Source organism: Alosa alosa, chromosome 22 (assembly GCF_017589495.1).
Source record: "Alosa alosa isolate M-15738 ecotype Scorff River chromosome 22, AALO_Geno_1.1, whole genome shotgun sequence".
Lineage (NCBI taxonomy): Eukaryota > Metazoa > Chordata > Actinopteri > Clupeiformes > Clupeidae > Alosa > Alosa alosa.
Genome location: NC_063210.1, coordinates 9,054,722 through 9,080,710, shown reverse-complemented (window position 1 = coordinate 9,080,710; position 25,989 = coordinate 9,054,722). Strand labels below are relative to the sequence as shown.

The 25,989-nt window shown below is 43.0% G+C and overlaps 1 protein-coding gene across 2 annotated transcripts in view; it reads right to left on the bottom strand.

The window, feature by feature from the left end:
* gabrz (gamma-aminobutyric acid type A receptor subunit zeta) overlaps nucleotides 1-8,528 on the bottom strand; it is a 35,376-nt gene extending 26,848 nt beyond the window's left edge. The window contains exons 1-2 of one of the 2 annotated variants that reach the window (XM_048233389.1): nucleotides 8,207-8,528; nucleotides 36-113 (exon numbers count right to left, since the gene is read on the bottom strand). In XM_048233389.1, coding sequence (XP_048089346.1) covers nucleotides 36-88 — 53 coding nt within the window. In that variant the 5' untranslated portion in view covers nucleotides 89-113; nucleotides 8,207-8,528. The remainder of the gene's footprint in view (nucleotides 1-35; nucleotides 114-8,206) is intronic. The other variant, XM_048233388.1, reaches the window with a different exon arrangement.
* Nucleotides 8,529-25,989: the final 17,461 nt, after the last annotated feature.

The following is a 25,989-nucleotide window of genomic DNA, read 5'->3' as shown; positions in this document are numbered from 1 at the left end:
GTGAAAGAGAAAAACGTTAGCCTGCGGACACTTACCCACTGATGACGAGAATGAGGAGCAGAGGCCCTCCTGTTAGAGACAAGCGCATGACTGGTTAAATCGTTGACGTTTCTCTGAGAAAAAGACAGACAAACAGAGAGGGTGGAGAGAGAGAAGGAGAGATGTGAAAAAACAGAAAGAGAGAGAGAGAACGTCTTCTTTCTTCTGCCGCAATGAATAACGATAGAGTGTGATCAAGCATTAGTGCCGCTAGTTGCGTAAACAGAAATAACATGAATGTACATCACATAACATAAGGTGACAAGTGGCGTCTCTGTTCTCAAGTTCATCTTTAGGTGCTGGGTTCAGACTGTTCAGATTCATTTCGGGAAGCCTTTTGTTTGCAGAAGCATCATCCAGACATTGATCCACAACAACAAACACACACACACACACACACACACAAAAAGCTGCATGTCAGACTGTTGTTAACCTTGTGCTAACAAGACAAACTCTTTAAACCTCTGCAGTTTTATCCATCACTTCAGGGCCCGCGAGAAAAACAAAAAAAAATATTTCAAAGACAAACCCCTGCAGATTCCAGACAAGACGATATCACACAAAAATTCACATCTGTGCTCCGCACAAAGTGTTGCCACGACGACACCAAACGGCCATGTCTCCCATCATTCATATTCCACAGCATAGCCTATCTCCACGGAGACATGTCTGCAATGTGTCTCTTTTTCCCCATATCCAAAGCAAATTAGGCTACCTTATTGCAACGTATTGTTGTCCTGTTGCTCGTTGCATAAATGCCTCTAAAAGCTTCTTGACATCTGCCTGATAGGCTTTGGTTAAGTGATTCTGCTGAGAAGAGGTGACACATTGAAGAACAAGCCATGCCCTCTTTACCACAGCTCGCTCGAGCAACTTGCAGAGCTACTTGACATCGTCATTGTTTTTTCATTCGCACGGTGATAAACTGCCTGCCTGCAGGCGTAAGCAATAAGGCCTTGCACCCTTCTGTAATATTTCTCCTGTCTCATTTAGCCGCTCACCAGGCTGTGCACAAAGTCGCTGGAATGAGATGGAGTGGGGCTACTAGGGCTCAGGAGGAAACAATAGGCTGCTCAGAAACTTTAGCTCTACTTTGTGTCAGATAAGTTGTTGTCCAACACAACCCCACACACACACACACACACACACACACAAGATAAAATACACTTCATGCTTAAGTTGTTGTTGTGTACAGCTGCCAATTATTTCCATGTGGACCCTAAAATAAAGAGGGAATAAAAGTTTGCTACACCAAGTGACTAAAAAAAAGTAGCTTTACAGAAAGGAGAAGTTGTGTTATACAGTCTAGGACCTGAATGCATAGCTTCGGCATTGCTGAGAAAATGTTCAACTGGTTGACCTACATAATGTTAAAGCAGCGGAAAAGTCGCTTCAGTTCAAACCTTAATTTAAATCGAGTCTGACTTGGAACATGGAATATGCTGTAAGTACAGCCCTGTAATTAAACATCAAAGAAACTAAATAAAAAAGAATCTTTTTTTTTTCTTCCACGCACAACCCCGCACAATTCTAAGAACCCTTTCATCAAAAACTGTCGGGATGATTTTTAACAGTAATCTATGTCATCTCCTTCCTACTACCACCTGGTACTTCTAACTTCACCATACCTCAATGTGCAGTCTTCAGTGCTAACAAACAGCCATAGTCAGCAGAGGGCAAACCAGAGTCAATGTAATTAACTCGTCTAATTTTACCTAATTGTGCTTTCTTCATCTTCATGAAGATTAAAAATGTCTACACTCTTCTGTATCCCTGTCTGCATTCTGCTGTTTAGACAAAGATGAAGGAGTTTATTCTGGGCCTGCATTTGCATGTATAAAATATAAACCTTTTTTTTCGCTCATATTTTTTTTTATTGAGTTGAAATAAAAGACCTATTGTAAGACTGTGTGGACAAAAAATATATCACTCAAATTTTGTTTACGAATTTGGCCAAATCTGTATTATTGAGCACTTCATTACATTCAGCTCACAGGCAATGGCTCTTGTGAACATTCCTGCAGTCAGCATGCCAATTGTTCACTCATCCAAACGTGACGTTGATGGCATTGTGTTGTATAACAAATCTTTCAGAGTGGCCTTTTGTCACCAGTCCAAGGCACATCTGCACAATAATCCTGCTTTTTAATCAGCACATTTTGATTTGCCACACCTGTGCCTGGATTGTAATGGCAAAGGGATCCCAAACACGGATTTTTGCAAATTTGTAAACAAAATTTGAGAGAATTAAGCCTTTCGCGTGTGTAGAAGAAATCATACATCTTTTACGTCAATTCATGAAAGAAGAGAAGCACAAAGTGACTATTAAAGAGTTGGGTTTTTTTGGGGCTTTTTATGCCTTTAATCAGATAGGACAGTGGAGAATGACAGGAGATGAGTGGGAGAGGGAGTCGGGGTGGGATCCGGAAAGGACCACGGGGAGGGAATCGAACCCGGGTCGCCGGCGTACGGTGCAGGTGCCCCAGCCAGTCGCGCTACAGCTGGGGCCAAAAGGAGTTGTTTTTACATTTTTTAATACTGTTACTCAGTATTATACATGTTATAAATGTTACTCAGAATCCCATGTCTGCACACTGTCTTCCTAATTCAACCTGTATGTTACATCAGAAGTATTGGATGGACTAAATATTACTGCCCCGTTCTGAATCATCACAGCAGGTATAAGGACACAACCTGGATTTGATGAAGCAATATTATCTTTGCATATCTGTGAGCATGTGGGTTCTTACACTCCACTCTGGTCTAAACATTATTGTGACGTGAACTTATATGACACTCAGCCTCACGCAGATTGTCCTCAAAGTATATAATCCTTATGCTCACAAGGAAGATGATTGAATGTCCACAATCTAGTTCACCCCTCAGATGGGTAGATTAACAAGACGGGAGTACAGAGAGAGAGAGAGAGAAGAGACTGACGGGGAGCAGGCAGAGGCGGTGTGTCAAACTCGGCCATTTGATAATCATATAGATGAGGCAAAGGAGGAACAGCCTCTGCTACGCAGCTCCACTGTGGGGGAACGATGTCACTGGTGCAGACAGGGACACACTGTGTTTCTCACTGCGCATTTTCCATTTCTCCCTCTCACACATATGGATAGATATATTTATGTCCTCCATACACAGTCATACAGTATATGCTATGAGCATATTTCCAATGCGACAGTGATTTTCAGTGACAGTCCATCAAGCTATTTATCTATATTACCACACAAATAAGTGTTTGTAACTGAGTGTGTGTGTGTGTGTGTGCACATGTACACACACACATGTACTCGCATGTGTGTGTGTGTGTGTGAGTCAGTGTGTAGGAGAGACAGGAAAAGATATGTATTTATAGATATACATTTGCATGTATATATTTATGATCAAAGTCATCAAACCACTTCTATGGCCATTCATGTGTAAGTGTGCAAGGGACAACACAAACAAATGCACTCAAACAAACAAAAACAAAAGGTCAGTCATACGCATGAGGGAAAAATAAAGCTCACAACAGCACACACAAACACACACACAGACAGAGAGAGAGAGAAAAAGAGAGAAACAGTCATACAGTGCAAGCATGTGTCTGGTCTTGCATTTTCAAGACTGCTGTTCTGAGACATTTGGGCCAATTTGCTGCTCAGTGTTCAGTCTTCCAGCAATGGGAATCAGCGTGCAGCTGCCCAGCAGTGCGCCAGACAATAGCCCGGTCTCACACCACACACACGGGCCTACACAGCTACACACAGACACGGCTCGAGATAGACACTCACAGACACACTCAGACACACACACAGATTCAAATAATGTCAAAACATGTAGGGTATACTCAACTCGGTCAACAACTGGCATAGATTTGCTCAATGATATGTTTGCATGGCCATACATGTCGTACTTATATACACATATGCAAACACACACACACACACACACACACACACACATATACATACACACAATCTGACACATAGTCTCTCTCTCATCTCTCTCTCTATCACACACACACACACACACACACAGAGACAAACTGACACATGTGAACACACGTAAACATACACAGTAGTGCTGAGCCTAATTTAGACACAGGGCTGGAATCTCGTCATGTGCTGTCATGAGTCCAGTTTGACAGCGCTCCCATAAGACTGGCTTTCAGACTCAGCATCAGCTTGACCGAGCCTCCCGCCTGGCTTGACTCACCTGGGGTAGAACAAGGTAACCCCTGTCCACATACCACACACGTGAAGCACATACACGTACGCACGTACACACACACACACACACACACACACACACACAGACACACAAACACATACATACAGACACACACACACAAACTAACATACACATACATACAGATACATCAAACATGCACATGTGTAAGTAAACAGAGCACGTACAACAACATTTTCACATAAAGAAAGAGAGAGAAAATTTGCACACAATGTACATATGCATTCACATGTAGGCTATACATAACATTCACACATACTACACAAACTTTCCCAAAACTCATGCACAAAGACACACACACACACACTTAAAAGCACAATAACCTTTGATGCACACCAAATATGACAACTTTTTCCCTCCTGTGTCCTTCACTCTCGTTAAACATGCTTGACTTAACTTGGATCCACACGCACGTCAGGCATGCACGCACAGTCACGCATGCTCAAACACTCTCACACACACACACACACACACACACACACACACACACACAGACAACCACTTACACAAACATACGCAGACAAACAAACACCCACACAGACTCATACACATACAAACACACACACACACACAATCTCAGTGGTTGGAGTGTGGCTGTCGTTCCCTTCCAGCCTTAGAGGTACTGTCACAGCTGCCTGATCGACGCGTTGTGCCGCACATGATGACTGTCTCATCCCCGACGACCGCCACGATTCTCTCGATTCCCTTCATTATTCATTATCCCAAGGCTGGGGGGGGGTGGGGGGGGGGGGGCACATTGTTCTCCGAGCTCTGTTCCATGTTTGGGGCACGGCTGTTGAACTCAGCAGGTGGTTAGGGGATGGAGAAAATGTACTTTAAGTGCTCCCAATGAATAATCTGGAGCGCACGCAGATGGTGTTACAAGCACAGCAGTGAGAGAGTGAGTGTAAGATGAGTTTTATTATGATGAGAGTTTGTGCTGGAGGAGTCTGTAGGCGATTGGAGTCAGGAGAGCTCATTTGTTCTAGAGGTTTCTAATCAAATCTATATGGGGTGTTGTAGGAATGGTATGACTGGGCTTCCAGAGATGAATAATTAAAAACGCACAAATCGAATATTTATGGTGTGTGTGTGTGGGGGGGGGCATGTTTTATGAGGTTGACACATCCCTCCCCAGCGATGGCAAGATGCCATGTACATCTCTGGAGTGATTGACCCCCTGCAAGACCTGGTCTTATTTTAGCCTGAGTGAGTGTGTGTGCATGAAGTGTGTATGTGCGTGTGTGTGTGTGTGTGCGGGAGCTTAAGTGTGTGTGTGTGTGTGTGTCTGTGTGTGTGTGTGTGTGTGTGTGTGTGTATGTGTGTGTGTGTGTGTGTGTGTGTGTGTGTGTGTGTGTGTGTGCAGAAGATGCCTGGCTGGGAAGCATGTGCCATCTGGCCTGAAGCCCTGTGCCCACTCCCCTGTCTGTACTGCCTCGTAACCTCCACACACACACACACACACACACACATACAGACACACATACACATACAGTACACATACATACAGGCTTAGATATATCCACACAATAAATACCATTTTCACACACAATTAGACCGACCATGTTATCTAAACAAACAAATACACATCTGATATTTACTTAAAATCGTACATTGATGATTTTGTTTGAATTTTTTACTTGAAATGTACCTCTACAAGAAGGATGAATTACTGTATGCTTATTATACAGAGTAGATCTCTTTGATCTGAGCTGCAAGTACTTTGTATCAAACTCGTGCGTACTGACCATATGCACATGCAGGTGCCATCTATTTCAGACCACTAGCTTCTAACGTACAACTATTCAAATGTTTAAAGCCCAAAGCATTGAATGTCATCCTTACAATGTATTTCACACTAAATCCCCCCCTTTCTCTCTCTCGTTCTTTCAGCCTGTCACTAACTCTCCACTCCTACCATTTCCTTAAGAAAACATTGGAAGGGACTGACATGTGACTCAACTGTAGCCACAGGCCAATGTCCAAAGAGTGAGCTGTCACTCATTAAGAGTGACAGTTGACATCTCCAAGCAAGTGGGGACCTTGGGATCCAGGGCCCAATAATACCAAGATAAAGCAAAAAAAAAAAAACAGATAGACTCTGCTCTGCTCCTTTTACCCATCACGCAATGAGCCGGGTGGGGTGAGGGTGGTGCCTCACCGGCAATCTCTGCAGTCATTCACCTGGGCCCATGGGGTCATGGGTGTTCCAGGCAGTCATGATCACGCAACAGATACACCCACAGCCCAACCTGTTCGCTCCCCCATCCTCCCCTCCTCCCTCACTACTCATTAGGCAAGAGGGACACCAGCGCCGACTGCCATTAAAAACCAACACGCCACTTCTTTTTGTTCTGTAAATTTTTCATGCGCGACTCTGCCGACTTTGACGGGGTGTTCACAATAAAAGACTCGAGTGAAATGGAGAAATCTAGGTCAGGGGAAAGACAAGGACTCATAAAGCATCTCGGTCCTATCAAAAAACCATAGCACTGCCTTTTTTCGTTTGCATTTATGTAAAAAAATTGAAAGGGAGGAGGAAAAAAAATGTTTTTTTTTTTTTTTTTTTTTTCATTTATCCCACCAAAAAGCCGAAACCAATCAGGGCTGAGGAAGGGAAATAAAACTGTCAACAACCACTCCAATATAAATCCACTTATATATCAAAGTCAGATCATCAGGACAAAGACTATCAATCCACTCCATCAACAGGATATTTCCCCAGTTGAATGCAACCAAGCAGCACTTAAGCAGACGCCACAGGCTAAAGAAAGACATGTAATCATCCTTTCCATCATAATCCATTTTTGATAATATAAAACAAAACTTGTGTCCTCATCTCCTCTAATACAGAGCAACTACATGTGTGAAAGAGAGGTCAGAGTCTCACAGAATGTGTGCCAGTTGTGTTTTTTTTTTCCTTGTTTTTTTTTACTCGGAAATTGTTCTCAGCACTTCTATGAAGATTATCCAGACTATTCTCAAGGGATTCTGAACCCTTGAGTGAGCTGCTTTGTTTTGGAACAGTTGGCACTGCTTATCATGTGCTTTGAAGGAACAAATGTGCACTTTCAATTATTTGAATGATCTAGTAGACATACAAGAGCACACTTGGAGGGACAGGCATGCACTTGGCATGACATCTTACTGATAGTCGGTCGACACATTAAGGTCAGACTGCAAACGTCTCAAATGAGCTAAACGTGTCACAACTGACATGTTCATGTCAACGTAAAGTGCGAAAACAATGTTCATTGCTAACCGAATACAAAATAACTACACTGAATTTAATGTTGCAGAATGAGTTAAATGATGTTACACATTCTCACTTTGACCACTCCGGGCATCTCCTCAAGTAGCCAAGTTTCGAAAGACACCACAGCGCCAGAAGCACAAACTGACCAACAGGTAAGAACGGCTGACTAAGTTTGGGCAATTGTTGTTTTGGTTTGCAATGTCAACTGGAATTGCGCAACGTCCTGTCTGTTTTCCCAACAATCCCTAATCCCAAACTGTTTCTCTTGCTGCACCTGTTGTTTCCGCTCTGCACACCGCCCATTGCTGTGCAACAAAGAATGAATGTGAAAATGATCCCTGCGTCTCCAAATGAAAAAAAAAATGTATGTCTAAAAGACAACAATCCTAAACCTGGGGTGATTGTTAAAGTCATCGTTGACACACGCATTAGAGTGATATTATGTACTATCACTTCTCAATTTATATAACAATGAATGAATGCGAACAGTACGTGGTTCATGAAGCATAGTTAGTGTTCTTTGAAAATAGCATTTGATTCAATCGTCAACAACTAATGGGGATACATTGTGGTAAATCAAACGACTTTTTCTATATGCAATACAAACATTTAGAAGGAAACTTAAACCCGCACCTCAGTGGTGTCACAGAATAAAATTCGCAATTTTCCACTTACATTTATTGGTATGCACTCGTTGGCATTTCCAGATTCAATCCAGCTGTAAGAAATCACGACGCACTCATCTACATATGCTTACGGAGTATGTCCCAGCCATCTAGATGTTTTTCCTTTTCACTGTTAAATTTTCCTATTTTTATAGATGAGAAATCCTTTGTGAAGGTTTTGAAATAAAGACGCGCCACTGAAGCCCACGGCGGTAGAAACAACTGGTTGCGTCCCTGGTAAACTCTGAAACGCTGAAGATTGAGCCACCGTTGCGCACGGTAGGAAGACGCAGCATTCGCTGTCGGACCTAAGCGGTTGCTGACTGACGTAAAGGAGCAACCTCGTTATTACACCACACTGGGCTGACTCGACAGATGAATTTTCAAACATCAAGAAATCCAGATTTGAAATATGCTCCAAGACACTTGTGTGTTATAACAACTTCAATAATCACCATGATAATGTTTAAAGCCCATCATGTATTATTAAATCCTTTTTTGGCATGCAGTCTTACTCACAGATGCCAGATAATTACTCAAAGGCTATCTATGCAAATGGGATTTCCATGATTTACTCAGCAAACTGGGGAGGATTCCATCTGGACGATGGCGTGATAAAGTATATTCCTTAAAGGCATGTGTGTGAGAAGAATGCAGCAGAGTACTAGCAACCTGACTGACTTCAAGCTCACTTATGTTTTCACAGGCTGCAGTTTCATTTTCTGTTCCACGTATTTCACAATTAGCCTATATCACAAATGCACGAGGGAGAGCAATTGTAGGCTGATTATACTGACCTTGAATTGATCCTTACAGTTGGAACAAGCGAGGAGATTGGACAGGTACGTTCATTAAAGCAGAGTCGTTTAGCATAGAGACTTCATAAGGTACTGTTTTCCCATTAGCCTTTGGTGCACCAGACTAAGCTTCCATCCTGTGTGTTGAATTAGCGTGAATTTCGTGAGCTGCCTAGCTAACCCAAGGCTGCATTTTAGAGATATTTCTAAATTAGACTAAGGGGGAGGTTGGAAGCTGCCAACTGTTGTGACTTTCAGCCTGCCAGAATGCCATACCTCTTCATGCTGACTGCAGATATGACTGTACCAGCACAAGCTGCAGGCCTCCCATGTTGATGCTCTACAGTTAAATATCCGTTTAACCCCATCCCAGCACCCAGCCAAATGCACTAAACCTCCCGCACCTAGGAGGGATATCTATTATTCATGATGAACAATAATTTGGACAGCTATAATAACAAATTATTCAAAACTGCATTGTTTATTACAACATGTCAAAATATGGTGGACTTCATGGGAGAGATTTAGGTCAAATATATCACATAAATCATTGCATACAAAAAAAAATCAACTATATATATATATATATATATATATATATATATATATATATATATATATATATATATATATATAAAATTTGAAATAAACTCATACATAGAAAACAGATTCTGCCACATGTACATTAATACAATAAACATATAAATACAACCCAGAAGTTTAAACTAAAGTCAATTATTTATTGAGAAATGTACTTCAAATTTGATTGAACTGTTTAATAACTTATTAATGGGGAGTGGGGTGGGGTGGATAAGGGATTTGTTGAGGATGAAGGACTGTTTGCTCCAATTTGCAAATTGTGGCTGTCTTAATTGGACTGCAGGCCAACAATTCATTGGGCAAAACAGGTGGGCCTTCATTTACACTAAGATAGAGGATAGAAAGATAAGAGGAGGAAAAGTACAGAGTGGACCTACTGTCAGGGGCGCTAGATCATTTGGGCCCTATGACAGACAATAATTCTGGGCCCCCCGATCTATAGATTAGTGTTACCCTTCTATTAAACTGCTGAGCTAAAGCCCATTGTGGGCCCCCTGTCAGTGCTGGGCCCTTAGAATCGCTCTAACCCCCCCCCCCGGGGCACCCCTGCCTACAGTAGATATTTATGAGCTACAGTATGTGGAAATCAACCTCAGAAAGACAGCGGGGAAGAGTGCTAAGAAGGCTGGCAGAGTGCTGACAATTCTACTTTGTAACAACACTCGAAAAAGGGGAATACTAGAATGCCCAGTGTTCCCCAAATGAAACCCATCCATAAGATGAAGTGAAAGATGTTCTACTCCAATTCCAGTCAAGAGCCTATTTGTCAGGAGTTTTCTAGCCCTCAGTGGTCTTGTGTTAGTAGCCTACTTATGATGGCATAAGCCCTGACATACACCCCTCAGGCCACAGTAAATCATAGATTTGATTGGTTTGACATCCTCTCACTTGGTAGATTAATATTAGCGAACCCTTCAAAGTTTCTTCAGAAGGGGTAGTGTGCTCATGCACCAGGGAGAGAGGTCCAGCATACCAATGGGCTTTAGCTCAGCAGTTTAGTATAAGGGTAACACTAATCTATAGACTTTTTTAGAGGGCCACTGCTGTTTGATGGTATATACTTTAATGATGGAGCTAATTGCAAATTACAACCTGTCCAGTAAAACACCAAAAGAGCTAACAGTCTCTAAAGTGATTCATGTACTGAGAAAATAAAATACAATAAAACAAAAAATACAATAATACAATACAATAAAACAAAAATCCTTCAAATGAATATCCTTCAGCTATTGAAACTTTTCACTACTATTAAAAGACTCTCTGCCAGGAGACTGTTTAGACATCAAGGTGAAACCCTTGAGACTTAAAGAATTGCTTTCTATCTGACTCCCTCAATACAACCTTTGCTCAGCTTGCTAAATTTTCACACAGCATTCCAGCTGTTTGCAGGACGACCCCCTATCTGCAGCTGGTCTAAATAGACTAATACCACATTTTTGGTGGCTGTTTAAAAGTGGCAATCATGCACATTGCACAGTTCATCTTAGTTTTCTAGTTAATCTCCTTGGGCACACAAGTGCATTATTAGCTAAAGGTCTTTCAAACACTTTTGAGAGCGAGAGACCTTGCTGAAACTGTGCAGGGGTATCCTCACTGGTGGATTTGAGTATGCAGAAATGTTAAGCACCAGAACCTTTCAGTGCGAAAATGCGCTTTGACCTCCTTTCCTCCCTAATAATTCCCTTCCTAACTTATGCTCGTTTTTCCGTGATTCCATGAATAGAATGCATAATAAAAGATCAAAATGCAGAATCCCTCCCAACTTCCCTCCTAGCAGCCATACTGCTCAAATGTCCCCTCTTTGTCATCACCTAAACTAGGCAAGGATTGACCATTGGAAAAATCCATTTCCATTTCCAAATCCATAAAAACCGCTTGCATGAAGACACTTAAGGAAGTAGAGTACCTGCTGGCAACTACTCAGTGGAACTTTGATACATTTTTATGTACCAAATGTAAGATGATATAATAATATCGTCTTACATTTGGTACATATTTTGGCCAGATGGAAAGACTGAAAAGGAAGTGAGGAAATGTGTGAAACAATACAGACATTCCTTGTGTGAACAATACAGAATCTTTAACCTTTTCTTCGAGTTTCTGTTCCTGGTGGTTGATGTTTAGGAGATTGGCAAAACAGGTGCAGTCCAGCATCCCACTCTTAATGATAAATTCACAATGACCGACCCCGTGTTGTAGACTGACTGTAGCCTCCACAACTGTAGACTTTTTGCTGAGGAAATACAGTGCATTTCCTGTCAGTGCCTCCTCTCAATGTGAGTTTTCTTGAAGACATGCAGTGTCGTCAGTTAGTATACTGTTGTGCTACGTATGGCAAGCAATTGGTATGCCTAAAGTGAGGCTTATATTAACCACAATATCTTTACTGTTAGCATAGGTATGGTGTACATATTACTTTGGAAGTAGCTTATTGTTACTGTTGTTGATGGTACTGGTGAGGAGGGTAATGATGTAAAAACAATCATGTTCATGAGCACAGATGAAACAGAAGTTGCAGAAATTGAAATAATGGAGGAAGCTGTTTGAAGGAGCAGGACAGAATACTAAACAGGTGCAGCAGTGCTGCTGAACCTCAAAGAGCATCTTATGCAAGTGCCCATCAAACCCTCCTGCACCCACACCACCTCTGCCCACCTCTGCCCAGGCTGCCCTGATCTTAGGTCCTGAACTAATGTCATTTCCCAGGCTGGCTTCTGTTCCCAGCCCACCCCTAACCTAAAACACTCCCAACAGCTCACCAACTGGCAGTACAGAGAAAAATTTGGTCTACACTCTTTATTATTTCAAAACTAAGCCCGCAGATATAGGCTACTATTGTGGTCTAGCAGAGACAAGGCTATTTATCCTTTAGATAATTCAGGCTTTTTCCTATTAAATTGGCCTGTTGTACTTTTAAAGAGCTACATGTACATGACTATTCTGACTGGTTAAAGGAAATTGAAAGACCATTTTCAATGGTTCGAGGAATTGTACGGCCCAAATATTAGCCTTTGTACTATGCATATAGGCTTAGAAAGGTCAAGTCATCAGTTCTCCTCTACAACCTTTAAATGCATGAACTCTGCAGTCATATCACTGCAGCTATTATATTCCGTACAAGTTCTCCAGAGCTTTGTAGACACTGTGTTTTAAAGAGATTATAGGCTTATCATGCTAACAGGCTTTTTCTCCCTCTCGGGAAGGGCTCTCATTCTTAATAAGTTAATTAGCCCCTCACAGCAGAATACAATGGCTAAAGATGAATTAATTTTGCTTGTACTAGCATGTTATTTATTGATCATTGTACATAAGTTAGCCTACTAGTCTCCATGTAATTTTCATTCGGCCTGACAAAACCCAGCTGTACACTGTAACTGCTGTACCCATGACAACAAACAGAATACACAATCTCAGCCAGCACCAAGTTTTTCCCGTGGAGCTGCAAAATTAGGTCAAGTGTGGAATATGAGCACTTCTTTTTCTGCACTTTACACAAACTTAGAACAAGGACGTTTTAGCCTTTTATGTCGCCCCCCTCCAAACTCGGGGTGAACTCTTTAGCCAGGGTGCTGCTTTTCTCTCTCTGAGCCTCCTTTTTTTCTCCTACCGTTCCTGCGAGAATCCTCCGCTAGCGTTTGACATCTCTATCTTTCTAAATGAGAGCCTCAAAGCTCCAGCACTAAAAATGAACCACAAGGCACAGCTCATGCGCTTTGTTGGGCTTATTTCACTAATGATTGCTTTCCCAGTTAAGGCCCCGTCTGCTCGCTGTAAACAAGGGGATGAATTGACAGCTGGATAAGTTTGAGATGTCAACAAAGGCCTTCAAGAGAAAACAGAGGTAATGCAGTGTAGAAAACAAAGGCCTTCAAGAGAAAACAGAGGTAATGCAGTGCAATGCAGCAAATAAAGCCTAACATATCCAGAGAGTTTCCTGAGTTTCAATCAGGAAACTCTCTGGATATGTTAGGCTTTATTTGTGGTAGTATGAAGTCTTGGTGGACTAGATCTGTTCAAGCTGTTGCCGTTGTTTAAAGGCAGATTTATGCAGACATAGTCTGCACTGTGGCTAGCTCATAGTCTGCACTGTGGCCCCACCCAAGCAGATGAAAACAGGGGGTGCTGGTGAAAGAAGTGGGATATTGAGAAACTCATTGCGCAACTGCATGGCGTGTGGTTTACTAGTACAACTCCTTAACAAGGAAGTGTCGGGGCATATAGAGAGCATGGATGTAAGAACCAACCAGCATAGGCCCTGTCTCTTGACTGACCTTATTATGTCTATTGTATAGGGGGACTACACCCTTCATCTTACTGTAATATAGCCCTAGATAAAGTAGGTCCAAATATAACTTTTGCGGAACCTCTGATTGCAGTTACTGTGGGCAATATGTTTTTATAGGTGTATTTAACTCCTGGTTTATATATACAAAGTCATTAAAGTTGAATACAGTGCCTGATGAGTATCTCAACCTTTCAGCTCCAGCTTTAGTCCTACGATGCTTCATCTCCTCTGATGTTGCTTTAATGCTGTGAGTCAACCGATCTTATGAGAGCCTATCTGGGTTGAATGAGCTGTAATTATATTGAGCGATCGTCTACAGACTTTCATTACTGTACCTCAGAGAAAAACACTGCAGTTTTTGCTGCTCCACGTCTGATTGCAATTGGGTTGCAGAGCAGTGTTGAATTATTAAGTGCGGTAAGAAACACATATCAGCTGAAAATAGAGGGATTACTCCAATGGATGCGCTGCTTTTAAATTGTGCATTGTTCAAGGAATGCCTGACTGGAAGTAGAACTTTTACCTGTGAAGTGGGCACCTAGAGGCTGCCCTCTGCTTTTGAAGAGGGAAATAGATGATGTAAGGGAAAACAGGTTATTCCATAAGAAATTATAAATTCTGCAACATGAGCAGTGCTATAACAAAGGAAATGCAAGATGAATAATTGAAATGCACTGGGATGGGATTGTGTTTGGGAGCACAGACAGGAGATGTCGGGTCTCTGAACAGGTGGGTTACCATCACTCTCGTTACACCTGTGAAACACCCTGTTCAGAGACTCGAACAGACGAAATCCAGACACTGACCTACATGTCTCAATTTCTCTCTGTCTTTTTCTTTCTTTCTGTCTTTCTTTCTTTCTTCCTTCAGTTCTTTCTGTCTCTCTCTCTATTCCTTCTCCAGTCTAAACATAATAAAAAATCTTTTCAATTTCAATTTCACTTTCACATTTCAGCCTGTCCACCTGGCAACCACTTGTTCTCCACATCCAACACCAGATCCAACTTTACTCTCAAACTAACTCGCTCTCTCCTATTCCCTGTGTATTTCTCCCCTCCTTCCTCTCTCAATCCATCAACTTAGAAACCACACTGTTTCCCTCCCTTCATTTCTCTCCTTCACCATAACAAACTAACCCACTCTCTTTTCATTCCCCTTCTCTGTCTCGCTCCCTTCTTCGCTCAATCCATCAACCTGGCAACCGTGCTGTTTCCCTTTCTGAGTCTGTCTTTCTCTCATACACTGCACCCTCACTAACTAACCCACGCTGGCACGCTTTCTCTCTCCGTTTCTATCCATCAACCTGGCAACCGCAGTTTCTCACATTTTCTTGTCTCTGGAGATGCTAATCCATCATGAACTCTGGACCTTGGGCACACCGCTGCATTTCAGTATCTAACAGACAGGTATGCATGACCAAACTCCACGGAATGCAACCTCATTATAGTAATGTCCTACATAATGTATATGTTGTGTTATATAATAATATGTATGAAATATACATGTGCATATGCATGTCTTCTCCCCATTTCCCTCTTTGTGTTCCATCAAGACTTCTGTCTTCTGTCAGATTTCTGTCACCTGATCTTATTTCCTCCTGCCTCTACCATTTTCTCCCTCTCCCCTCTCTCTCTCTCTCTCTCTCTCTCCCTCTCTTCCTCTCCACCTTCCTCTTGATCTCTTTGTTGCTCTCATTTGGCATCCACCCTCAAGTGATCATGTCCTCTTTTCCTCTCTTTCTCTGTCTCCCTCCCTCCCTCTCTCTCTCTCTCTCGCTCTCTCTCTCTTTTTCTCTCAGTTTATATCCGTCTCTCGATGTGGGCGCACAGGCAGTGCTTTACAGGCAATCAATCTGTCATGCGCTGGGTACTTTACAAACGCCCACCTACGGCATTAAAACAAAGGCCACCCACCACCTCTTCCTCTTCCTCCTCTTCCTCTACCTACCACCACCACCACCATGGCTGTTGCTTTCTGCCCACTGTTGATGGCCTGTCAGGCTCGAGTATTAAGTAGCTGTGCGCCTGTCAGGCACTGGGCATCAGCTCTCATCGGGAGGGACAAGGCTGAAGGTTGGAGGCTCAAGGGCCGCAGTGTGCAGGGAGCGCGAGCGCAGAGGGGGGAGAGAACAAGAAAGAGTGTAGGAGAGAGAGAGAGAAAGAAAGGAAGACAGAGAGAGAGAGAGAGAGAGAGAGAGACAGAGCACCATATGGTCCTGCCCGGAGCCACACGCAGGCCTCACTATCTTTGCCTCTTCGCTGACATGTTTGGGGAAAAACAGCTCAAGACTTACGTAAGACGTGACAGCGCAAAAGGGCCCTTGGTGTCCTCTGGGAAAGAGGAGAAGGAGAGAGAAAGAGAGAGAGCAATGAGGAAGAGAGGAGAGAGAAAGAGAGAGAGCAATGAGGAAGAGAGGAAAGAGAGGAGAGGAGAGAGAAAGAGAGAGAGCAATGAGGAAGAGAGGAAAGAGAGGAGAGGAGAGATGCTGCATTTTAAAGAGTCTGAGCTGGGGCATGAGTCTTGCAAAGGGTCTGCCAAACCCCCTCAGTGTTGTTTGCTAACACACACAGACACACCCCAAATGCCGTTGTTTCTGTGTGTCGCCCCCACCTCCCCCTTACACTGCCGGACAATGACAGTTCGCATCTCTCATTCGCAGCCCTTGTCTCCCATCCGACCGACGCGGGGCTGGACGGTTGCCTGTGTGAAAATGACTCGTTTAGAGCACTGCCCAAGTTTAAACAAACAGCACGCCTCAGCCACCAGCAGCCGGAGGAAAGCTAAATTTGTAATCGCCTACAAAATGCACTGAGATGCGCCTCTATGCTGAGACAGACCTTTGAACAACCCCCTTTCTCCCTCTCTCTCTCTGTTCTCTTGCGCTTGCTCTCCCTCTCTCTGCTTTTGTCACATCTTTCAGTTCAGTGACTGACAAAAAGAAGAGAGAGAAATAGAGACAGAGAAGGATGGAGAGAGAGAGAGAGAGAGAGAGAGAGAAAGCCCAAATTAATCTAAAGACAGTGTACGGTGTGGAATGAAAGCAGCCCGTGGCTGGCACAGGCTTGGCTCAGCTCGGAGCACAAAGCCCTGACAGCTGGCACCCATTACCGCATCACACAACAGGGAAACTCTCCCACACTGCCAATCAGCCAATGAGTTTACCGCATCTATCCCATCCTTCGTTACACATCCTTAGTGGAAGACCCCTTTCCGCACACCATAGAGGCGAGAGGCAGGGCTCGAACTTCATCGTCTCAACCAATCGCATCCCCTGAGCTTATGCCTGTGAGCCAATGGGACATGCCCTCCAAGCAGGTGCAGCTCTAACTCTTCCCTCGTTTGAAGATCTCCTCCGCAGAGGAGATCCAACACTCGCTGGAGTTTTGAACAATCTTGGTAAAAGAGAATTTTAAAAGCCCTCCTGCACCATGTGGCCCTCTTTTGATTTTTGATGTGATTTTTGGGAGGCAGGTTTTTGAATCTATTTTGCTCCACTACAGGGAATATCTGATTTTATCTCTCTATTTATCCTCATTTTGATATATTTGTGATAGAGAGATATCCTGCCTCTAATGTAAAACTTTGCCAACACACACACACACACACACACATGCTCACACACACACAGGCATGCGCACCAAAAGCCATATAAACGCACACACAAAATCTCACACACAGACTCACACACACACACACACAGGCATGCACACACAAAGCCATATACTGTATATGCACAGACACACACACACACAGACATAGACACACACACACACGATAGTCACAGAACTGCGTATGGGAGCAGCAAGAGCCAGAGGCTGCAGTGAAACAGTAAGTTAAGCTCATCAGAGACCTTTCTGTGACACGTGTCACTGCTTCAGCTGGCCTGCTATTCCCCCTGCCCCCTAAAAATAACAGGAGCCCAGCCCGGCATATCGGGGGTGGGTGTGGGGGGTTGAGAGAGTGAGACGGTTCAGCTCTTGCCCTGGCCAGCATAGATCGGGGGGTGCAACAAAATGCTTTTAACACGCCAGTGGACATTGCATTACACGGATGATTTGCTTGGCGCAAAAACATAGGAGAGGACTCTGGACAAAAAAGAGGGGGGAAAATGAAAGGGAAAAGTGAATTCATACCAATTGCGCTCTGTTGGGGCCAAGGCTCCTGAGGCACAGGGATCATGGTCCTGATTAGATGACATGATTGGACGGCAGCAGATGTGGGATGTGACCATTGCCAGGGTGTCATCACGGTAGCTGCAGAGGTTATATTAGAGACAAGGAGGGGCAGGAAGAGGGAGAAGAGAGAGAGAGCACTTTTACGTGTGTGTGTGTGTGTGTGTGTGTAAGACAAGCAGATAGGGAGAGGTGTGGATAAAGCAGAAGGGAAAGACAGACAGAGAGTGAAAGTGTGAGAAAGAGAGGGATGTATACTTTTAGGAGAGGGAGAGATAATAGGGGAAGCATTGCAAGGGATGGCCGTCAGATATGGTTATTTGCTGATGCCCTATTTAACATTTGCCTGGAGCTGATCCCCAACCAGTAAAAGCTGAACTCATCTGACCCCTCATCTAAAAGTAAATGTAAGACCAAGGATGTCTGCACCATGGGAGATTATGCCTTGGCAGTTTTGATATTGGCTCCACTCACGTAGTGACATGACCCCCTCTCTGCATGTACTTATGGAATATGTAGACCCGTAAAAATCTCTTGAGACGTTTAATACCAGCTATTATTGTGCATATATATCTGTCAAAGCTGGCAGGGTATTAACATCTTTTAAAACCTCAGATTCAAGAATTAATCTCTGAATGTTCCACACTCTCTTGAGAGACGTAAATTCTACAGTCCAGCCTGCGCTTCTCAAAGGCACGGGGAACATCAAAGAATGGCACGTTTCGCCGATTCCATTGTATGGTGCCTCACCTTTAAGAAATGTGTGAAGTCTGACACTGGTGACCCGTGAGTGTGAAAGATGACCAGACGTTCTCTGTCGCCCTCGCTCTCATCACTCACCCAAGTAACCTGCGAGAACCACTGATCGGACTCGAGAGACTGTTCTCACGAGTTCTCAAACGTCAGAGTCAGTAACTCGCCCGCTGACGCTGATTCCGCTTCGCACAGCTCTCTCTCCCGCCCCCGACAGATATGAGGTTTACACTGGCCTGCGGGTCAAGCTTATCTCTTTGAGCGTCCCGCTATTGTGCCACTAAGCGCCATCACATCGCGCTGGCCTCATTGTCGAAGACGTGTGCTCGCCTCGAGAAGAAGATGCTCTTTAATGGAATTAGGTTCCCGGCAAAGATACGTCTAATTAGGACATGGGCGCGATCTTGTGTTTTGGCATGTCTCCGACCCACCCAGTTTAACAGATTTGAGTGTCTGTGGAGCTCTCACCCCTCAATTATCACTCCGTTATGTCATTTTGGCAGGGAACTTTGGCAGCTGCTCGACAGATGACTTTTTGTCAGTGTAACGCCGTAATATAATGTCAATTTGCCCCGATTAGGTCTTGTGGTGAGATTTGTCCTGGCTTGGCCTAAAACCTAATCTTATCATTCAAAGCCCCTTCTCAAAGGATAGGTGTATTAGTCCGGATTATCTGAGCATCCAGCATCAGATGGAATTTGGGCCAGCTCCCATTTACTACGTTCATTGTGGTGTACAGCTAAACTTAACCAATGTCAGTGCAAGTTAAATGGATCAGCATTTAATGTTAATTTTAGGTTCACAGAAGGGTGAGACCACAATGTAACAGTAAGTAAACCTGGCATCTTTTCCCTGAAGAGAAATTATAATGCACATTTCTTTTAAGATCTTGATGAATGGGATATCTTCCAAAACCCTCTACAACAGCAGTGATTCCACACAGCCAACTGATTGGGAATCAGAGAACAATTCTTTACTGAGACTTTCCTGTCTGTAACACTTGAGTTGAGCTAATAGAAGAATGAAGTCACTAAAAGTCATCACTTTCAAGTCTTCTCCACAAAGGACAAAAAAACCCTCCATGGACAAACCGTGAATCGTGTTACTGGAACACCTATTAATAATGAAGACAACATAGACACAAGCAGAGGGAGCGAGAGAGAGAGAGGAGGGAGAGAGAAAGAGAGAGATGCTGGGGCTTGAAAGGGAGCTTTATTTGTCTGCCTCTTCTTCCCAGACATGAAAGCGCCAGAGAGGAGAGTGGAGCCTGGGGAGGATGCGAGTGCCGATGAGGCTTCCGTGTGGCGCACGGCACCGCGCGTCTTGGCTCAGCGTGGCAGATGAGTTAATGAATGGCTGATTACTATCCTCATTAGGTCCCCCTAGCTGCGCCTCTATGCGACGTGTGCACAACCGTGTGTTTGTATGTGTGTGAGTGTGTGTACTGGTGTATACATGTGTGTGTTTGTTTGTGAGTGTGTGTGTCTGTGTTTATTTGTGTGTGTCTGTGTGTCCTCTCACACAGCTGCAGCCATGACTGAAGCACCCAAAGGACTCCTCTCCATCAGGCAGCCTCTCGAGCGGCCCCTCGCACTGGGAAGGAGCACATATGCTGCCCGTCAGGAGGAATGGGACGCGTGCATCTTTTTTTTTTTTTTTTAAGGATATTTTTGGGCTTTTTATGCCTTTAATCAGATAGGACAGTGGAGAACGACAGGAAGTGAGTGGGAGAGAGAGTCGGGGTGGGATCCGGAAAGGACCACGGGGCGGGAATCGAACCCGGGTCGCCGGCATACGGTGCAGGTGCCCCAGCCAGTTGCGCCACAGCTGGGGCCAAATGCGTGCATCTTTGAAGTAGATGAGTGCGGGCTGAGGGAAAGAAAATATATAAATATACCGTACGTAAAGAGGAGAGGGGGAAGTGTTTAGGCTGAGATGAGTCTCTTTTGGTGTTTTCATGTTATTTAATTTAAGTGTACATTGATATGATTGCCTCAGAGCTGTTCTGCAGCCAATTGTCTGGATTCTGCATCTCATGAAAGAGGCAAAGGGAATCCCTTCTGGAGAGAGAGTGGGTATTAGATGATGCAACTGACTCCATACATTTCAGCAAGGGAACACTTCAATTCAGCTGTGTTAGTGTGTTACATAGGAACAGTGTATGCAAACCCTCTGTCAATTATGAGTATTTTAGATTAGTTTCATAACTGCTCAGAGAACAGTGGAGCATCTGTTCTTGTGTACATTTTTACTTCCTTTTCACAGCTCTCAGAGACAGTCGATTATTCTAAGGACATCATCATAACTGTTCTGAGAACAGTCGAGCTTCCGCATTCGGTTTGAGAAACCCAGTGGGTGCGAGGCCTGCTTTGGGTCCAGATGGTAGGCTGCTGCTTCCAGACACCCAAGGACCCATCTGCAGCTGGGCCGAAAATTCCACGAACATCTAACCATATGGTCACACTAAGAATAGCCTCTTGAAATAAGTGTGACCTACATGAACCAACATGGAAAATCTGTTGGATCTCACACAGATGTGGGTGAGCCAGAAGACATTTCCTTAAATCTTGGGTCAAAATGTAAAAAAATGGCCAGTCCATACAATAAAAACATGAGACTGTATTTACAGTTGTTCACAATTACTTAAACACTAAACTCCATTCTCTGAACCAAATTCTCAGTTGGCTGAACACATTTCTTGAATCAAATAGAGTGCAGATGTCATATGTTAAACACAACTACTCAAAACTGATCACACTTCTTTCAAATGATGTGACACAACCAATACAACCTGTGTGTAAACAGGTTGCTGAACAGTGCAGTTTCATATCACCAATGGACAGAATGGAAAATTTTGATTTTTTTTTCCCCGTCATCTACTTCCCTGAATTTTTGGTCAACGATACCGGGACAACGAAACACCGGTGCACATGAAATTTGGTGGGTATGTAGCCCCACTAGACTTTTACGGAAAAATTTCGTTTTCGTCCGGGGGCCCTCCCCCGTGCTGGGCCCCGACTTTTAAAAAAGCAGTTTTTCCTAAATAACTACCTGAACCGTGGCACTGAGGATGAAGAATATTTTATGGTATGTTGGTCTCTAAGGGCCCACATCAACCTGGCCAATAATCACTCATTTGTGATTTGCACCCCGCCGGTAAAAATGAAAATGCAATATCATTCTGCTTTTAATCGCCCTATCTTCAGTTAAGATGTTCAAAACTGCACCAAATTTTATGTGTATGATTGACCTGGCAATCATCATCATCATGGCTGCATTTCCAGTACTGGCGATAAGTAGTCGTTTGTCCACTAGATGGCTCATCGTTGCAGTGAGACGTAATTTTGTTGGAAGTTAAAAGTGGGTTGGAAAAACAATGGACGCTTCCTACAAGGACTGTAGTTTACCGCAGAGAACGTCTAATAAGGATAGGACGATGTTCACATGAAATGTAATTCCCATTTCTTCTTGAAGCCGAAATAAATCCGAGAATGTTTATCGGACATGCTTGGTTTTTACTGCAGGTACGTTAATCTTATAATATCAATAAGGACAAACGACTACTTATCGCCAGTACTGGAAATGCAGCCATGATGATGATGATTGCCAGGTCAATCATACACATAAAATTTGGTGCAGTTCTGAACATCTTAACTGAAGATAGGGGCGATTAAAGCAGAATAATACTGCATTTTCATTTTTTACCGGGGGGGTGCAAATCACGAAATTTTTCCGTAAAAGTCTAGTGGGGCTACATACCCACCAAATTTCATAATGCCCGGTGGTTCGTGTCGGTATCGTTGACCAAAAATTCAGGAAGTAGATGGCGGGGGAAAAAAAAAAAAAACTTTGACAATCCCTATATGATCCCTATATAGCAGTCATAAGCGGCAGTCATAATAAAGTGTTATTAAATCTTTTTGCTTTGTTTTGTTTTGTTTTTTAGATGCAAAATGCATTTACTGTATTGAAAAACAATGAAAATTTCTCTTGGAGCTATATGAGCTGCCCTGAACACTGTGTTTTCCATTTTGTGATGTGTATTAGACATGTGTAATGTCTAATGACTGCTCAGTAGTGTTTTCATGTTGATTGCTTTGTGAGATGATCTGAAGACAGGGTACAACTGAAGACAGGTACAACTGTTTTAGGGCGATTGTTCAGTTTTGCAGAGGTTGGCAAAGGATTTGGGAATGTAGTTTGAGATCTGGGATTTGTGTTTATAGTTTTGAGAAAAGGGTGGCAGGTTTCAAAAAATGTGTTTTAGCAACTGTGCAATCGAAAGCATTATTCATTATAGTTTTTCTCGATTGCTTAGATGCGGTTAATGAAACTGGAATCCACTTGATCTTGATCGTCACCTTCTTAGCACAGCAAAAGTAATCTTTTGCAAATTATTTAATTTAATTTAATTTAATTTAATTTAATTGTTTTGAAAATGTGATGTAAGAGTTGACACAAGCATTAAAGCGATCAAGAAAAAGTGTAATTTTATCAAGTTGATGAAGAGGCATTATGAATCATGTATCAATATCCAAAAATATTTTACTGCATCTAAAATGCTACCCATCGTTCTACCTGTACTGAAAAACTAACTGTCCGCATAAATAAACAATCTTTACAACTCGCTGTGTCCTGAGCAGAACAAAATATTGCTGAAAAATAAAGACTGGGTTATCATATTTCCCTGTTTTGAGAAGTGCACCTTTGAAGCCGAAACCTTGCTACAGTTTTCTGTAACCCAGATTTTTTTTTTCTTTCAACTTCGACTAAGCCAGCTGCAGCTGTCAGCACTGCTATCTATTATCTTATTGTAGGCATTAGAGTGCCGCAAAACAACACTCATTCCCAGCGTAAACAACATGCACAACCAAGAAAAAGCACACACACACACAACTCTCACACACACACACATACATACACACAGGCAGAAAGTACACACATGCACAAGAAAAATCCTTCTTACACACAAACACTGGTGGCATACACACACACACACACGCACAAGAAAACACACACATACAGGGGTGACACGTACACACACACACACACAAGAAAATATACACTTACACACATACATACACATAGGCTGCAAACGCACACACACACTCACAAAAAAACACATAAAAGGGCAGTACATAGTACACCCACACACTCACACAAACAAGAAAACACACTCACTCACGTACACACATACAAAACGACATCTCATAATGGCTTGTCATTTCTGCACGTGCCACATGCTTTTTTTTTGTGGTGCCTTCACTGGAGGGGTGGTGGGCGGAGAAAACGAGTTGTGGGTATTTAAAATGTCTTAATGTGTTTTTATTTATTTATTTCTCTGCCTGGCTCATGAGCTGTGCAGTCTCTGGGCACTGGTGAGGCCGTGTGATCCTCATGCGCCCTGACTCTTCCTCTTTAAGTGCCTTTCTCAGCCTCCACAGGAAACAAGCCGCTCAGGAGTCACACTGCTCTGTGTGTGTCTGTGTGTGTGTATGTGTGTGTGTGCGTGTGTGTGCGCCTGCACGTACCTCAGCAACCCCCCACCCCTGCACCCACTGCCTCCCTCAACCCACCAACCCCCTCTCCCACCACCACCCCCGCCTCCACCAGCCCCTGTCACATCACATTGTGTAAACGATTAATTAATAGAGAAACTTCTTGCTGCTGTGGTTTGTTTATTGTCAGTAAATATCTTGGGACATGAGCATTTGACGATGCCAGGTTCTGCCCTACCCTTGGGCATGCCCGCCTGCAGTGCGATGCAGACAGAGGGGAACTAATGTCATTATGCAACGTGGGAGATCGACCGTTGTTTGCTAAATACGTCTAATTATTTTGGGGGCGGCTTTTCAGTTTGTTGTTGTTGCTGTTGTTGTTGACAGCAAATGTTTTATGGCTTGATGGTGCTGTGTAATTGTTAGGCTCAGACAAATGCCACACACAAAGATCGTTTGCCAAATTGAACCGCGTTAATTGAATTGAGAGAGTAACAATGTGCCACTAATGACAATGGTGAGATGGATACACAGGCTGATACATTGTCAACTGTATTGTATGTCATTGCTAGTCTTTAATTGTCTTTAATTTTGCAGCCAAACAAAGCAATTCAGAGATTACTGAAACCTATTAGCTGGTCTGGATCCTCTCACAGTGACTGCAATAGAAATATGTTTTCTTACTTCAGAAAGTCTTCTTGCAATGTGATTTACTTGCATGAATAATAAGTGGCCTTGTGAATCGTATAATAAGACTGGTGATTGTAGCATGCTTTTACCATGTTGTTTGCCAATAAAAAAATAGGAAAAGACAGTGCGCCTTTTATTTTCTGGCCATAACAACTGATAAGGTAACTGATGACCGCTATAGCTGTCAAAGTTGAATTTACCTGAACATACAGCTTTGACAAAAAGGAAAAATTAAATGAAGAATTGAAGGTCAGTGCTTTACGATGGAGTATTAGGGCCACACATGAAGAAAAAAAATATTTTTGCCATGGCGAGATTAAATTCGACATGTCGACTTTAAACTCAACATTTCGAGAATAAAGTTGAAATGTCATGTCGACTTTAATCTCGACATGCCGACATTAAACTCGAAATACAGTTTAAACATAGCATGCAGTTTAAGCTATGTAGCCTACACTAACACACAATATGTGGCATGAATAATAGGCCTACTTCAAATAGGTGTTATTTCAGATAGATTGCTAGATTGCAGATATTCAGATAGATTGCGTCTTCTGTTAACTCATTGCCGTCATCGTTAAGCGCTGTATCTCGCGGTTATACCATGCACTATAGCTAGAATAATACATGTTTCCAATGATATAATGTTTCTATAGTAGGCTACAACATGTTATTTCACTTTGTTTTACGTGGGTAAGGCCACAGCACATCCAAATAACTGCCCTTCATGACCCACAGGCCGTCATTCTCCATAGGTTAACATGGAACTCATTTTTCTAAAACTGCTTTTCCATGTCTCACCTGCATAGGAGGCTATAAACACAGATATGTATATAAGTATATAGGCCTACTCTTTTGATCCCGTGAGGGAATATGTGTGCATTTACTTAGAATGGGGTTGCCTGGTCGGGAGGACATTCGTCCCTCCATAGACATTCAGCAATAGGCTGTTTTGCATCCAATACAAACAAACATGCAATGTGAAAGTCACCAAGACA